The sequence below is a fragment of the Bos taurus genome, chromosome 10 (genome assembly GCF_002263795.3).
Source record: "Bos taurus isolate L1 Dominette 01449 registration number 42190680 breed Hereford chromosome 10, ARS-UCD2.0, whole genome shotgun sequence".
NCBI classification, from domain to species: domain Eukaryota; kingdom Metazoa; phylum Chordata; class Mammalia; order Artiodactyla; family Bovidae; genus Bos; species Bos taurus.
The window spans coordinates 89,007,928-89,025,516 of record NC_037337.1 but is presented as its reverse complement, the minus strand read 5'-3'; the positions used below and the strand labels follow the sequence as shown (position 1 = coordinate 89,025,516).

Genomic DNA, 17,589 nt, shown 5'->3' with positions numbered 1-17,589 from the left:
TTTACCCAAATTTTCTTCCTCTCAAGACAAGGCCGGGACCAAACACAGGGCTGAAGAGGAGATAGAGACAATAGTGGGCAGTGGGAGAGAAGTCCGAGGGCACACAACACCTGGAATTAGCAAGAAAAGAAGCACCAGAAGGCTCTACAGAAAAGCGGCTTTGTCTCCCCTCTATCTCCAAGTTTCTGGCAGGTATGACAGTCCTAACGCCTCTCAGAAATCATTCTTTCCCACCAAGCACACCCAAACATATATCATCACTAAAATCAAGGCACCATGTAGGTCTGGGCTTAATTTAGGTCTGAAAAAAAAAAAGTCATGCTCATTTTAGATATAAAACAAAATGAGCTTTCCAGTTGGCGCTTCTTGGTTGTAAACCAGAGAAGGGTGACCAAGTTAAGGCTTTTCCCACCAGAGGCCAAGCGCAATGAGAAGGCAGTACCACTCTGCGCTGCTGCTGCTGCTGCTGGCGGTCCATGGAAGACCTCAGGCCTCATTTCCAGCTTCTCTCCTGCAGGCGGTGAGTGCGGGTCTCCAGTCCGCCTTCAGATCCCAGCCCCAGCCACTGCAAGGGAGCCGCTACTCTGTATTCAGCACACGGCCACACGGCTGGTAATTTCAAGAAAAGCATCTGATGCTTATCTCAGGGAGGAAGATGCCAAATCTTTACCAGTGCTATTGTTGCGGTTGACCTTACGGCCACCGTTACTTAGGGAGGGGAGAGGCTCTGGGCAGAGGAGAGATGTCAGCTGTCCTCCCAGCTCCCGTGGGCCCTGTTGGTACCACCAGGCAGAGACAGTTTCCAGCCCAACTCAGGTGTGGCCATGGGGTTCCAGGAATACCCAGGGACCCTCCAAGACTGGCAGTGTGCTTCCATCTGTGGCTGCTCCATACCACAGACTGATGCGTCAGAAAACCCAGGTTTCCAGGTGGATGCCCAGTGCCACTCAGCAGCCCCACTCCTGGGTCCCGGTCAGCATCCTTCTCCAGTGCACCCGGCAGGATTCCAAACCTTCATCCCCCTCAAGCCTCCATGCCACCTCCTACCCTCTCCTTCTCAGCAGATGGTCTTACCTCCCACTTCAGAGGGAAAAATAGACGCTATCAGGCTGGTACAACTCAGCTGCCCACTGTCCCTGCCTTCCCCCTCTGCCCCACTCACTCATCTGGACCCAGCCTCAAGAACAAAGCTCTAGCCCCAGAACAAAGTCTGCCAAAGCCTCACGCTTCCGCCTGTGTCCTTGGGGCCCAGTCCCTCCAGGCATCTCCTGTACCAGCTCTATCAGTTACTGCTCTCCCCTGAATCTCTAAGCCCCCAACTCCGCTGCCCCTTCCTCATCAGTGACAGCCTCTGCAAGACCCCCACCTAATCCTGTGCTTAGATCTAACCACTACCCTCACTGTCCCCCACCATCCAAGGCCAAACATGGAAAGGGTAGTCTCCATTAACCGTCTCCGCTCCCTGAGTCCTCAATTCTCTTTCACCCCCATTCACCCCATCATTCCTGTTCTTCCCCAAAAACTCTAAGTCACCAAACCAAACATACTCTTTTCAGAGCTTTACTAATTTACATTCCACTTGGCAATATCAATTAATTCTGACAGACTCTGTTTTCCAAAACGACTGCAACAATGTCTCCCCCTCTAGTGCTCGTCTGGAACCATGCCATCCCCCCATCATGAGGCAGAGTCTATTCCATGCCCCTTAAGCCTAAGGTCAATCTAGTCAAGGCTATGGTTTTTCCAGTAGTCATGTATGGATGTGGGAGTTGGACTATAAAGAAAGCTGAGCACCGAAGAACTGATGCTTTTGTGGTGTTGATGTTGTGGTGTTGGAGAAGACTCTGGAGAGTCCCTTGGACTGCAAGGAGATCCAACCAGTCCATCCTAAAGGAGATCAGTCCTGGGTGTTCATTGGAAGGACTGATGCTGAAGCTGAAACTCCAATACTTTGGCCACCTCATGCAAACAGCTGACTCGTTTGAAAAGACCCTGATGCTGGGAAAGATTGGGGGCAAGAGGAGAAGGGGACAGAGGATGAGATGGCTGGATGGCATCAGTGACTCAATGGACATGAGTTTGAGTAAACTCCAGGAGTTGGTGAGGGACAGGGAGGCCTGGCATGCTGCAGTCCATGGGGTTGCAAAGAGTCAGACACGACTAAGCGACTGAACTGAACTGAACAAAGCCTAGGGGACCACTGTGACTCTCGCTCTTACCAATAAAGGAAGGAAGAAGTAATCTACATGACTGCCACACCCAGGTCATGAAACCATGATGAACTTTCAGTCTTATGTTCTTGGGACGCTTACTCTTAGAACCCAGCCGCCAGGCTGCGAGGAAGCCCACACAGGCCTTGGAAAGGCCTCCACGGAGAAGACGTGAGGCCCTGAACCCACAGCTCCAGCTGGGATCCCAGCCAACAGCCAGAACCCACTTGCCAGCCATGTGAGTGGGTCCTCCAGCTCCCCACCTGTAACCACTTAGAACTGAGATGCGTCTATCATGCCCTGCGCAGACTGCAGTCAGGAGCATAGTACTCGACTGGGGTCTTAAGCCACTCCCTTTTGAGGTGGTTCAATGTGCAAACTAGCAGTTGCATCAGTTAGGATGCTAGATAGCGGACAGAGGTCTTTTCTGACACTGTTTTTGCTGAATGCAGATGCTCAGTCCTGGTTCTCCTCTAATCCCTCTGACCATGCCTCTTTATTTCCCTCGGGAACTCACCCTCCTGGGCACAGTCCCCAGATGACGATGTTCCTCACGGTTCTGTCTCTGCCCTCTCCCTTTTGTTTTAGTCTATGTAGCTTTTCTAATGGAGAAGGCAATGGCAACCCACTCCAGTACTCTTGCCTGGAAAATCCCATGGGTGGAGGAGCCTGGTAGGCTGCAGCCCATGGGGTCGCTAAGAGTTGGACATGACTGGGCGACTTCACTTTCACTTTTCACTTTCATGCATTGGAGAAGGAAATGGCAACCCACTCCAGTGTTCTTGCCTGGAGAGTCCCAATGACGGTGGAGCCTGGTGGGCTGCCATCTATGGGGTCACGCAGAGTCGGACACGACTGAAGCGACGTAGCAGCAGCAGGAGCAGCGGCAGATTTTCTAAGCAATCTCAACTACTCCCCCGGATCCAGCTCCCATGAGTCTCCTTGCTGATAAATCCAGAAACCTGTATTCCCAGCCTGAATTATAGACGGGCTTCCCAGGTGGCTCAGTGCTAAAGAATTCGCCTGCCAAGCAGGAGATGGCGGGCTCGGAAAGATTCTCGGGAATAACTTCCTGGGTTGGGAAGATCCCCTACTACAGGATTCTTGCCTGGGAAATCCCACGGACAGAGAAGCCTTTTGGGCTATATAGTCCATGGGGTCGCAAACAGTCCGACATGACTTTAGTGACTAAACAACAAGAGAGATCCGGACAGCAATGTCTTATAGTACATGGTCGCTCCATCACCTACTCCGTTTGTTCTGACATCCATGCCACCCCCTTATCTCACAAGAAAGTACATTCCCCAGGCTCCCTTGCAAACCAGCTTCCAGCTAGGTTTAGTGGCATACGGGGGGACAGGAGGAAGTGAAACACCCACCACCTCAAACAGCATCTGTGGCTCCAATACCACGTGACGGACCCTATGTCCATGACCCACTCCCCTCAGGTGCCCCAGCACCTGGGATCCAGGGAACCACCTCTTCTTGTCCCTCCTCTATAAGGGTGGCAGTGGCTTCCTGCCTTGGGTGACCATCTCACCATCCCATTTGGCTTCTCAACCATTCCATCCCCGGTGAACCGCATGTTCTGTTTTAAACTCCCTCTGACATGCCTAGAACAAGTTATTTTTTCCCAACTGAACCCAGACTGATACACATGGTTAAAGGCCCCCAGGTTTAATCACAGAAGCCAGAAACATACAATTTGTTTTCATTCTGATCCACACTGGTAGCTTCCCTCAATCCATGTAAACCAAGCTGGTCACAAAGTCCTGATGCTCCCACCCCGTGAATCCACGCCTCTCCTCCGCCCCCATGACGCTGCCTTGGTTCACACCACTGCTCTCTCAGAGTGGTGCAGCAGCCCCTCAGTTGGTCTCCCTGGCTGCAGTCTTCCTGCCTCCCCCAAACATCCTCCAGACTGTTAACACACTTTTATTTCTAAGGCATGTCTGATCACGATGTTTCCCTGATTAAAATTCTTAAATGGTTCCCCACTGACTGCAGGAGAAAATCAGATCTGCTCGGTTCCCCAGTAAATACATATTTACTATGTGCTCCACCCTATACCTGAGCCTGGAACCCAAGGACCTCTGTGTTCCATCCTGCCTACCTTCCCAGCTTCGCCTGCACTCACACCCAGCTCAAACCATCTGAACCAGCTGACACTCTCCACGTGCACCCTGCTCCCCTAAGACTCGAGACCTTCAGCTGGGTCACCCTTCCGCTGTCCAGCAGTCTCGTGGGTGCCTCGATGAAGCCCCTCTGATGCCCCCCCATCAGTCCAGGCTCCACGGCACCTTGCCAACACCCCTTAGATGGAACTCACAGTCGAGGACTGTTTGTGTTCAGGTCTCCACTAAACGGGGGGGCGGGCTGTCCGAGGATGAAGAGGCAGGTCGCTCACTCGCGTGTCCTATGCACCTATCAGGTTTAGTCAGAGAGCTGAAAGAATAAACTAAGTGTCCAAAGTGAGGACAGGGAACCAAGGAAAGGGAAAGGAAGCAGGGGAACATGCTGGCAGGGTTAGCAGACTGCGGACCTCCCCTGGGGCTGCTGGCTATGGCCCAAGCCTTGGCCACTCTCCCTTTCCCCTTGCTCGAGGCAGGGAGCTAGAAAAGTCCAGAAGCATAGGATCCACTAGAGCTGTCTCAGGGCCACTTTAGGGCATGCGCGTTTGCTCGTGCAGAACAAATATCAGGGAAGCAAAGGAGCGCTCTGCATAAACATTTCTATGTGATCTCCGTGTCATGTTCAAACTCCTTGGCTGACCACATGCTCCTGTTCGTTATAATGGACCAGATTAGGATGTAGCCTTTTCTACCCCCAAGGAAATCACCTATTTGGGTCACCTCATCTCTATAATATGCCACCCCCCACCACAAGTTCTCCTTGGCCCCAGCAGTTGCCCACGTGTTCTGAGACCATCCACAGACAATTCCCAGGAATGAATCAAAACAATTCCCAGGAATGAATCAAAAATCGGCCAACCCAGCCATGGGTCCCCGGGTCGCAGCGCTGTCATGACATCTTTGTGATCTCAAGCTCTCCTCTCCCGCTCTGTGATTCAGAGGCCCACACTCCAGCCCATAGGCCTTCCACCAGTTTCACTGGGACTGCCCAGATCCCAGGGAAACATAGAACGAGGATGAAGGGAGGGGAGGAGGAAGGCTCTCACCTCCATCAGAAGAATATCCTTTGAGCTCTGAGCCTGCACCTTCGGGTGCTGGACCTTCACGGCCACTGTCCGCCCATCACGCAGCACGGCCTTGTGGACCTGGGCCAGGGAGGCCGCTCCCAGAGGGGTGTCGTCAAAGCTCAGGAACAAATCATGAATCTGTCAAGAGAGGACAAGAGAGGACAGGGCAGTTACGAGGACTCAACTCACTTAGAGGGATGGGGGGAGGATGGCCCAGGGCCTCCGCCGGCAGTGGCGAATGACTCCATGACAGACTTCTCCTCTCTCAGCTGCTTTGCCTGGGTCCTTTGCAGCCATGGATATTCACACACACCTGTCCTTACTCAGGAAGTGAGACAGAAAACACATGTGGAGGACGTGACTTACCTGTGCTTGGAAACCCAGCGCATCTCCACTTAAAGCCAAAAAAGTGCCATCTAGAATGTCCAAGATTATGCATCATCCATCCATTTAATCACCTACCATTGGACCTCCAGGGGCTTCCCTGGTGGCTCAAACAGTAAAGAATCTGCCTGAAAGGCATGAGACCCAGGTTCGATCCCTGGGTCAGGAAGATCCCCTGGAGAAGGGAATGGCCAGCCATCCCAGTATTCTTGCCTGGAGAATCCCATGGACAGAGGAGCCTGGTGGACTATCGTCCATGGGGTTGCAAAGACTCAGACGTGACTAAGCAATGAACACTTGCACCACATGTGCCTCCAAGGCTCTCACATATGGATACACTCAAACGTTAACAGAACCTGGGCTAGGGCAGCTCAAGACAGGGCATCAGATGGAAGACGTTTCAACCCCGCCAACTTGGAAAGCTCAAGGACACGTGGGCTGCAGGCTCCAAACCCAGCAATGACCACTTGTTGCTGCCTGAGCCTCGACGTGGGTCCCCAAGTTCACTCCTGACCTGGCTCCCTGACAGAGCTCCCAGGCTGCAGACCAGAGCTGGGCTTTTGGTCTTCACCAGCGATGCCATGCCAGGAGTCCTGGGCAATACCCGTCCTCTGTGCCTCACTTGCTCTACGAATCAGACCATATACCCCATGTTCTTGCATCTCCTCTTCCCTTCTTCCTGGACTTCCCTGGTGGCTCAGACGGTAAAGCGTCTGCCTACAATGTGGGAGACCCAGGGTCAATCCCTAGGTCATAAAGATCTCCTGGAGAAGGAAATGGCAACCCACTCCAATGTTCTTGCCTGGAAGATCCCATGGATGGAGGAGCCTGGTAGGCTTACAGTTCATGGGGTTGCAAAGAGTCAGACAGGACTAAGCAACTTCACTTTCCCTTCTTCCTTCCCCCTGCTTCCCTCTTAGAAATGCCATCCCAGTTCTCCTGAAGGAAAAGGTCTTTCTGACTTGAGTGGTTGGTTATCAGCTAAACAGTCTAGATAGGAATATTCTCCCAGATGGGAAGGAGGGCCCCAAAAGCCTCTTGCAGAATTTCCCCAGGGCAGAAATCTTTGTCCCCTCCATTTCTTGAGTCCCCTGGATAGCCTCACAATTCTGGAAAAGCCAGACATTCACACGCACACATACACACACCCCTGTGTGTACGTCTCACACACCTCCCCTCCTCCTCACGCCAGGGTCTCGTGCCAAGGTTGATGTAGCCCCCGGCCCCCACTGCCTTGCTTTGTCCCCCTTCTGCAGTGGCCACTCCACGCTGCCCCCCAGCCCCTCGCCTCTCCTTGGACTTCGGAGGTTCACAGGACCCACGGCCTCCCCCACCCCATCCCTTTGTTTGCTAGGCCGCACCATCACTCTGCTAATCTCCTCTCATAAATCACTCCCTCCAGTCCTGTCATCATTTTTGTAGCTTTCACTGACTCCATGCCATTTGTCAATATCCTGCGGGGGCCAAAGGTCCAGGCAAACGCGGGAGGGGCCTCCCCTCTTCTGTCACGGGCAACGCGTCCAGACTGGCTTCCCGTCCCCCTCCTTCCTCACTTTGTTCCTCTCCTTAGCGCCCCCTTCCCCAACCATGCAACCTGTCTTTTTCCCTCCTTCTTGAGTTCTGGGCTCCCTGAGGGCCAGTTCCTCCCCACATCGTCACCCTGAATCACCTGGGGTCTCTCCACACAAGAACCCGTTATCCTGGGCCTGGGCGTAGACCAAGAACGACGGGACCACCCGCCCTCCATTCCGCATTAGAACAGCAGCTCCAAACAGGCAGCGATCTTCTTTCTGTTTTGTTCGCTGCTGACTTCCTTGCACTTAGAACAGGACAGGAACTAGTCGGTGCTAAACGTGTAAAAGCACGTGTCGGGAGGAGGATTTACCTGCAGGCATCCCACCTGTTACTCCACGGTGGGTGTGAGACCCTGGCCTGCTGAGTCAGAGCCCCGGGGACCGCGGGCCATCCTGATTAGATCAGAGGCGGACACATGACCCAGCTGGTCCAATCAGACTCAACTGTTCAGTTTGACCGGTAGAAGGGCTTTTCCTTCTTGCTGTTCAACCCGAAGCTAAAAACTGAACTTGAAGTCTGGAGCTACCAGGGGTCACACAGTAGAAACAAAGAGGAGAGCCAAGCCTGGAAAGAGTGAGTCCCGGTCACACTGGTCCTAGCCACGCCTCGGTGCCCACCCCATAATATCTTTTTTTTTTTTTTGCTGAAGGCAGTGTGAGTTGTTTTCTGTCACACACAACTGAAGGGGCCCTGACTGACGCAGTGTGCACTCAGGCCCCAGCTGGAATAGATGAAAGGAACCTGGGCATGGTGCCCGGTGCCCCCCAAGAGGCTCTGTACGTGTGAGTCCCATCCCCTCCCCACCCTCTTGCTGGGACTGAAATCCAGAAACAGAAGGGAGGTGGGGTTTCAGAAATGCTCCCATCCATTACATAATGGCAACCACACCACTTCCCAGGAAGCCCTCTGGTAATTCCTGAAGGAGCACCAAGGAGAAGGCTTTTCTGGAAAAAAAAAAAAAAAGCTGTGAACTCAGACCCTCACCTCTGGCAGCTAGACTGGGCCAATCTCCCCACTACAAGGAGGTCTTGGGGGTCATCCGAGCCTACCCCCACCCCAAGCCTCTGCCTGGCTCCCTGGGAACATTTTGCTCATGCTCTGAGAAGGACAACCAGTCTTCGAATCCGTGTCATTGCAGGGACGTTGCAGAGTCACTGCAACTGAAGACTGACATGGCATCCCTAGGGCTGTGTGTCCAGAAGAGCTGCCAAGAGCGGGGAGGGGCAGGAGGAGGGGGGAACCGGCCAGGGCAAGCAGAGCCCAGCCTCCAGGTGAGAGGAAGGCAGGTCTCCCACAGCCCCTGGGAATGGGGAGGGGGCCTTCTACAATCCCCTGCTCCCGCCACCGGCTGGAATGGGGGGCGATCCCAAGACCACCCAAGCCCAGGTGCCAATTCGGCACCCTGAACGAGGCCGAACTGTGAGGACTTGCCCAAATCCCCCATTTGACCAGTGGAAGCAGAGGCGAGGGAAGCGAGGGTGCACCAGTCATGGGGCGCAGGGAACCTGCTGGACAGATGGCCCGCCCCACCCACCCCTGCCCCCCACCGCCTCCTGGGGCCCCTGGAGCCACCCTTCTCCCCTCTATCAGCAAGCAAATCACACACCCACACCCCACTGTGCTTAAACACACACACACACACACACACATTAATTGATTGCTAGTGAATGTTCCTAGCTGGCTTATAAAAAAAGGTAATTAAAGATTGGTACTACAGCCTGTAATTAAATATGAATAAAGTATCTCTAAATGGAACCTTGATTCAAAGTGTTCACTGAAAGTACTTTATGCTGATAGAGAATAAGGAAAAATAGACCCTGTCCCGAAAGCAGAATTATACCCCCCATGCAGCTGAAACAAACGCCACCCACCTCCAATCAGGCCTCATCCCCCCAGCCCTTTCAGCAGAAAACCATTAGCAGAAACAAACTGCACCATTTGCAGCAATTAGATTCAAGCAGGGCCCTCAGCTGCCTCCAGTCACTCGCAGGAACCTGTCTCCCTTTCTAAGGCTTCCTTTCCCCTGTGCTCTCATTTCTTCCCCTCTGGGTCTGGCGGCAAAATCAATTAAGTAAAACAACTACATTTTAAAATGACTAGTTATGTGCTTTTTAATTACTGTCGGCCCATGATTCAAATACATCGATGTCCCTGTCTGGAAAAGGAAAAATAATCAGAAAGAAAGTTGCTCTAGTTTTGTATGATGTGTGTGTCCGTGTGTGTGTGTGTGTTGGGGAGTTTATGGACATCAGAAAGGCCAGAAAAAACATGTCACCCCTAGGGGGTTAGCTGACCAGAGGCTCAGGTTAAGACTTTGTAACACGAATATATGAGATGCTGCTGCTGCTGCTAAGTCGCTTCAGTCGTGTCTGACTCTGTGCGACCCCATAGACGGCAGCCCACCAGGCTTCTCCATCCCTGGGATTCTCCAGGCAAGAACACTGGAGTGGGTTGCCATTTCCTTCTCCAATGCATGAAAGTGAAAAAGTGAAAGTGAAGTCGCTCAGTCGTGTCCAACTCTTAGCAACCCCATGGACTGCAGCCTACTGGTAGGCTGGCTCCTCCATCCATGGGATTTTCCAGGCAAGAGTACTGGAGTGGGGTGCCTTTGCCTTCTCTGATATGAAATGATGGATGTTAACTAAATTTACTGCCATAATCATTTCACAATATATGTAAGTCAAACCATCACGCTGTACACCTTAAACTATACAGTGAGGAGTATCAATTACATCTCAATAAAACTGGAAGGAAAAAGATGTCAGCAGACTGGCTTCAGCTGAGGTCCAAGAGTCGAGAGACCACATGACATGATACCCCAGTCCAGGGCAGAGTGACTCCCAAGAACATCAGCCAGGAGGAGTCCCTCGAAGCCAGGTTACTGGGCAATGTTTCCAAAATGCCACACCGAGTAGCCAAGTGCTGGCCAGGCCCTCATTCAGCCTAAAATAAGGAGGCAGGAAGTCAGGATCTTTGGAGAAGCCTCGACAATGATCCCTGGGGAGAGTTCCACTTGGGTCTCTCAGCCAGCCCCACCAAAGCCTACAGCCTGCCAGTCTCGTGAGGACTGGTGCATCAGTCACAGGGTGGGGAATGTCCCAGATTATCGCGGATGGTCCAATAGAAAATACCCTCTCCTGTTGCCCCCACACTCATTCACCTCAGACCCCTTCTGGATTCAGAAACGACATCCCCATATGATAAAGCTAACAAGTTGAACAGACCCTGAACAGGCCAGCTCTAGAAAGAAGCAAATCCAGGCCTTGATGCCGGGGCCAGGCAGTTCCTAGTGAGGAGCCAGGACGACTGCCCAGGGCACCTGAGCAGGTTACCATGGCATCAGCAGCAAACGACATCTGGCTCTCGCCCTCTTGAGATGGCCCACCCCACACCTGGCTGGGTGCCAGCAGCCTTTGGCTGCCGCCTGATGGGGAGAAGGACAAGTCCCCGTGCTAATGAAGTGGCAGGAGTGAACGGTACCCACCTCAGCCTGAGGCAGACAGCAGAGCCCTAGCTGGTTAGAACTGCAAAACACTGTCCAAGCCTGCCTTGGAGAGGAAATCCATTGCCCCCTCTGGGCAGCATTTCCCAGGAGCCTGCCCCCAGAATCCCTACATCTCACAGTTGCCCCATCAACTGCTACCCCAGTTGCTGCAATTCCTGCCCCTTGAGTAGGGGCTGGACTTAATGACCATGACTCCTAACAAAGAGCACGTAGAGGAAAGGACAATGTCCAGTTTCCAACTGTCACTGTGATGTCCTCCTTGCTTTCTCTCCTGGAATGCTTGCGTGGGGGAAAGCAAGCTGCCGTGTCACGAGGCCCCTCCAGCAATCTGTGGAGAGGCCCCCGTGGTAAGGAACCGAGGCCTCCTGCTGACCGTGAGCCATCTTGAAGGCAGCTCCTCCCTCCCCACTCAGGCCTTCCGATGCCTGCACCCCAGCTAACATCTTGACTAGAACCTCATGAAGAGACTGAGCCAAAGCCATCCAGCGAGTCATCCCCAAGTTCCTGACCCGCAGAGACCCTAAAACATCAGAACCCTGTTGTTTTAAGGCACTGTGTTTATGGGGAATTTGTTTTGCAGCAGTAGCTGATTAATGGACCCCAAGCACACCCTGCCAGACATCACTAATCAATCACAGCTTCACTCCTGCTGGGTCCAGATGATGCCTCAAAATCTCTCTCAACCCTGAGCTCCAGGCAGCCACTACCAACTGACCAGAGTTAGCATATGAGATGAAACCATCTGCCATTCCTTAGCCTAAGATAGAGGGTGAGACAGTTGGATGGCATCATTGACTCAATGCATACGAAGTGGAGCAAACTCTGGGAGATGGTGGAGGACAAGGAAGCCTGGCGAGCAGCAGTCCATGGGGTCGCAAAGACCTGGACACGACTGAGCAACTGAACAACAAGCCTAAGCCAATCAGTCAACAAATATATACATGACAGAAACCCCAGTAGGAACATGGGCCAACAAAACAGGCAGTCCCGAGCCATGAGGAGACCTTGGTCCAGCAGAATGTCCTACTGGAAGAAGGCAACAGCCTCTGAAAAACACAGCTGCATTCTAGCAGGACCTGCTGGAGAGGGTGCCCCCTTCCCAATGTGCTTCACCCAACCCCAAGGGACCTTCTGGCAAGGTAAGCAGAGGGGACCTCCAACACCACCATACAGATCCTGGGGGGCCAGGGGAGAGGACAGGGCATCCAACTGTCTCTCCGTCTCCCCACTCAACAGCTGCCCTGCCTCAAGGTGGGGGCACCCCCATCTCCAGCTGCCAACTCAGAACAATTTATTATAACAAAAATCACATCAACAATAACAGCTCAAGGACACCTAGATCCTTTCATGGAAGTTGTGTTCTCTCTGGGGTTCTAAAAGATCAAAGCGTCGGTTCTGCAGAGCTGTTACTTACTGCTACTGCCAAGCTGGGCCAACAGCAGAGCTTGAGGCCCTTCTCAACAAGGGTCACCCCCAGAAATAACAAAACATCATTCCTGTTGAAATTCTTGCAAGGAGGCTGGCACAACACTCAACTCTTACCAATTTGCTGAAGAGCCTCCAGGTACAGGGTAATCATCTATCGGGCTTTGCCAAGGGGATCACAAGTCAGACTAAGCTTCTTTTTTCCTGCAGGATGGTGACAAGTAGCTGACAGAAAGAGAAGCAAGAAGCCAGGGGCAGCCACACCCTAGGAAAGCCATGGTGTGTTCCCTAGGAATGCCCACCTGCCGGCCAGGACAGTCAGATCCAAGAGGCAGCAAGGCATAGTGATTTCAATACAAGCTCAAGGTCAAACTGCCCTGACTCAAATTCTGGCTCCAAGGTGCATCAGTTTGGGCAGTGACATAACCCTTCAGTGCCTCAGCTTTCTCATCTGTAAAATGGGAATTTTGGTACCTACCTCATAGTATTATATGAAACATCATACATAAAGAGTCTAGGATAGAGCCGAAGAAGACCCCCCAGTAATGGTAGCAAGAGTAGTGGGTACTCCATCTGAGGTCTCCACAAAGAGCACATGGTCTAATGAAAAGGGCATTGGAACAAGGAGGCTGTCAAGTAGGCTCTACGAGCAAGTGAAAGCCACCATCCTCTTTCACCTGAAGACTCCTAACTGGTCTGCCCATTCATGTTCCTTTCTCTGCCAAGCCCTCTTCCACATACAGCTCAGGTGAGTTTTTCCAAACATGAGCTGATCATGCCATGTCTCCCTGCTTCCAACACATCAGCAGCTTCCCAGGGTCAAGATCCTCAGCATGACCCACAGGGGCTGACCTTGCCTACCTCTCCTGCCCCTTCTCCTCTTTCTGGCCCCCTCCAGCTCTCTCTGCCCTGAACAGAAGGCCTCTTTTGATGACCAGCGCACTCCCCACCTGTCCACTGCAGGGCCTTTGCACGTGCCATCCTCTCTGCCTAGAAGGAATGAATAGGAATTCCTCCTCGAGGGAATTCCTACTCATCCTTCAAATCACAGCTCGACGGTCACCTCGTGTACAATCTCAGAACTCACTGCCCTCCTCAGTAGCCATCACACAGTTGCACTTTGCCTCAGTTTATATTTGCTGCATCTCCCTCTTCCCATGCAGATGAGAGACTTCTGCTCCTGCTCAGCATTGCCATCAAGGCACCTGGCACATAACTGCAGAATGAATGGAGGTGAGGTTTTAATGTCCCCATTCTCTTCCTGGCGAGGGGTCTCCAGGCCTTCCAGCTGATCTGGGGCAGCTAAAGTGGCTACGGTTCCCTCAAGGTGGCTGGGCACCTTGAGCGCTGTGGGTGGAGGGACTCTATGGAAATGTTGTGATAATAATGATTAATAAAAAGCAGATAAACACCCAGTGTGGCTGGCCAGCCCCGGGAAGCCATCCATTACATCTGTCATTCATTAGCGGTGGGGGGGAGGGTGCAGTCCAATCAGATCTCCTCAGTTTAAGCAAACCTTCTGTAAATTGTAGGCTGCGGGCGCTGACATTTGATAAATTATTCTTCATAATCCGCCGTGGGCTGTCATAAATCTAATCTTTCAACGTTCCCCATCTTAATAACTTGTCCAGCCACACAGGGTGACAGGTCTATGTCTCTGCCTGTGATAGAGATCTCTGGGGTAGCAAGACCAGAGATCCCAGGCAATGCAGTGTGACGTCGAGGACCCCCCCCACCAACCCACAGCCAGGGCAGGTATCCCCTAGATGATCAGAGTGCAGAGATGATGAGTTGTCTGTGGAGATGAGAAGTGTCTGGGCGGGGGTGGGGAGTGGGGGTGGGGGTTTAGGGCTGTGCCAAGTGTTCACATCCCATCACAGCACCCAGACACAGGGGGTGCCAGGAACTCAGACCCAAGACCCGGACAGGCTGAGCTCTACGCCCTCCGCTGCAAGCCTGCTCATGTGAGGACTCACCACTTCTTCCTGGAACTCAAGCTTGGCCAGAATAAGGGATGTCACAATATCTTTGCTCCGCGGGGGCTGAATGTTTAACCATGGGAAATTCCTTGTATTTGCATAGTCTTTGCTGCTCTTATGTAATTCCCTACCCTCTCTTGAGGTTAGGTAGAGGAGATATCACTGCCCCCATTGCACACAGGAGAACATAGCCCCTAAAGGTCACTCATTTGTTTATCCAACAAATGCTCACTGAATGACTGCCATGTGCAGGGCCCCTGGACTAGTCACTGGGGACCCGATGGGGAAAATGAGTCCTAACTGGGTACGGCCACCCCGCCCTGGAGTCACTACTGGAATGTCAGGTCCAGTAGGGAGACAGGAATTAATTATGAAATCACAAAGAAATAGGAGCCTGTGCTCAGAGGGTTAAACCTGGGCTGGGAGAACTTCTTAGAGGAGGTGACAAAGAGCTGAGCTCTGAAGGATGAGGAACCAGTTAATCAACTGAAGAAAGGAAGCAGGAGCGTTCTAGGTAGAGGGGCAGCCTGTGTAAACCATGAATAAAGGGAGTACGTTATGGCAACAGGAGACAGCCAGAGACAGGAGGATCTGCAGCCCCTAACCAGACTTGGGGGAAACCACACACAGTCCTGGCTGAGCCCGGCTACCGGAGCAGGGGTTAGGAACACCAGCCACTGCCTGCTATTGCAGCCCACAAGCAAAGAATACTCTTTCACATTTCAAGTGGGGAAGATCAAAAGAATAATACTTCATGACATGTGCAAGTTACATGAAACTCAATTTCCACACCCATGAATAAAGTTTTATTGGGACCCAGCATGCCCATTCATTCCTTACTGTCTACAGGCACTGTCATCCTAGAATGGAAGAAGAGTCAGTCACTGCCACAGAGAGTATGTGGCCTGAAAAACCTAAGCTGTTTACCATCTGGCCCTGTGGTAGGCAGAAAAATGCCCCTCTCTAAAGACAGATGACTCACCAATGCAATGTTCGTGATCATGGGCAAACTTCTGGAGACGGACAGGGAGGGACAGGAAGGCCTGGCGTGCTGCAGTTCATGGGGTCGCAAGGAGTCGCATACGACTGGGCGACTGAACAACAAAGATGTCCATATCTCAGTCTCCAAAGATGTGATGAAATTAAGGCTCTTGAGATGGGACAGTGTCCTGAATTCCCATGTGGACCCAGTGCAATGGATATAAGGGTCCTTATGTCGATAAAAGGGAAGCAGAAGGGCCAGTATTAGAGCAAAGATGTGAAAAGGAATGAGGTGAAAGCATGACAGAGAGTGAAACTTAGAGACGCTTTGCTGCTGGCTTTGAAGATGAAGGAAGGGGCCACGAGCCAAGAATGTTCAGTTCAGTTCAGTTCAGTCGCTCAGTCGTGTCCAACTCTTTCTGCCAGGCCTCCCTGTCCATCACCACCTCCTGGAGTCCACCCAAACCCACGTCCATCGAGTCAGTGACGCCATTCAACCATCTCATCCTCTGTCGTCCCCTTCTCCTCCTGCCTTCAATCTTCCCCAGCAACAGGGTCTTTTCAAATGAGTTAGCTCTTCGCATCAGGTGGCCAAAGTATTGGAGTTTCAGCTTTAACATCAGTCCTTCCAATGAACACCCAGGACTGATCTCCTTTAGGATGGACTGGTTGGATCTCCTTGCAGTCCAAGGGACTCTCAAGAGTCTCCTCCAACACCACAGTTCAAAAGCATCGATTCTTCGGCACTCAGCTTTCTTTATAGTCCAACTCTCACATCCCTACATGACCAGCTATATAAGCTGGAGAAGACAAGGAAAGAGAGTCTTCCCTCAAGCCTCCAGAAGGAGTGCCAGCACCTGCATTTTAGGGCTTCTGACTTAGTCGGGAAGATGCCCTGGAGGAGGGCATGGCAACCCACTCCAGTATTGTTGCCTGGAGAATCCCATGGACAGAGGAGCTGGCAGGCTATAGTCCATAAGGTTGCAGAGTCGGACACGACTGAAGTGACTTAGCATGACGCACAGGACAGTAATATAATAAATGTATATTGCTTTAAGCTACTAAATCCAAGGTAATTTGTTATAGCAGCAATAGGAATCTAAAACAGGCCCTGAAATAGAGCTAGTGTAACACTCTCAGTGTATGTCAGTTTTTATTCTTTTTCCTGCATTTCCCAGGATAGAGGTGGGGCTAGAACACTGGCGACTGTGACAAAGAGCGGCGCCGGTAGTGTGGGGAACCCAGGTCAAGCGCAAACCCTGAGACGTGAACCAGGAAGGGCACGTCACGACTTCCGGCTCTGCTGCGCCAGGGCGCACACCTAGAACCAGTCCTGTCCTCACCCACGTTCCAGGGCAGGGCGCTCTCTGCTCCCCCAGCTGCCTCCGACGTTCCCTCCCAGCCCTCAGGTCAAACCCTAATACCTGGATCAGCCTCTCCCCTTCCTCTCAAAGAGCCTCAGACCTCATACAGAAGCACCTGTCATCAGCTCACACACCAGAGACAGGAAGAGCAGCGCGGGCCCTGAGAGACCCCTCATCATCATCATGCTGATGACACAGGAGCTGTCCCCGCTGTTGAAGTAACAGCCCCTCCTTCTATAAAACCCGTTTTACACACACACACACACACACACTCCTACAGCTCTCATCAGATCGGGGCGCTGACGACTTTTTTAAATATCTGGACACCAGGAACCCAGTGCTGGATCCAAGCCTCTCCAGGCTGAACCCCAAATTGCTGAGTCTCCCATGGACTCTCCAGCCTTCTCTGACCATCAGCTTTAAGGAGAGAGGGGGCCACTGTGCAAACCCAGCCCTGTAGGAAGACCATTCCCCAAGCTGCTTGCAGGCTGAATTGCTAACTCACTTCCCCCACCATCCCATTCAGCGCTGTGGTCAGAACCCTGGGCGTCCCTCTCCCTGACGCCTCCCTGTTTGATTCATCCTGAGTCCTGTGGATTCAGCCTCCAAAGCACATCTGTTCACCCTTCATCTGAGCCACCATCACCTCTTGCCTAGATGACCTCGAGAGCCTGGTAACTGGTCATCCGGTTCCACCCCGATCCCCTGTGAGCCTGCAGGCTGGGCTGTGCTGTTCTCTGCTGGGAGCCAGTGCCCCTGCCAACCTCCGATCTCCTGAACATGCCCAGTGCCTCTCCAGCCTCACCTTTTGGAATGTCTCTCTGTCCAGCCACTACACCCCTTTTCTGCCCCCCAGACAGATCCACGCTCTGCCCCAGCCTGCCGCCTCTGCATTCTCTCTGTCCCGCCTCTCCTTCCCCTAAGGTCCCTCTGGCTTTGGCTTCATTCTCATTTCCTCAGAAAGGCC

At 52.5% G+C, this 17,589-nt stretch overlaps 1 protein-coding gene across 1 annotated transcript in view; it reads right to left on the bottom strand.

Moving 5' to 3' along the window:
- The window catches only part of ADCK1 (aarF domain containing kinase 1), a 131,125-nt gene that overhangs the window by 37,274 nt on the left and 76,262 nt on the right, over positions 1-17,589 (bottom strand). The window contains 1 exon segment of the mRNA NM_001076895.2: positions 5,389-5,547. Coding sequence (NP_001070363.2) covers positions 5,389-5,547 — 159 coding nt within the window.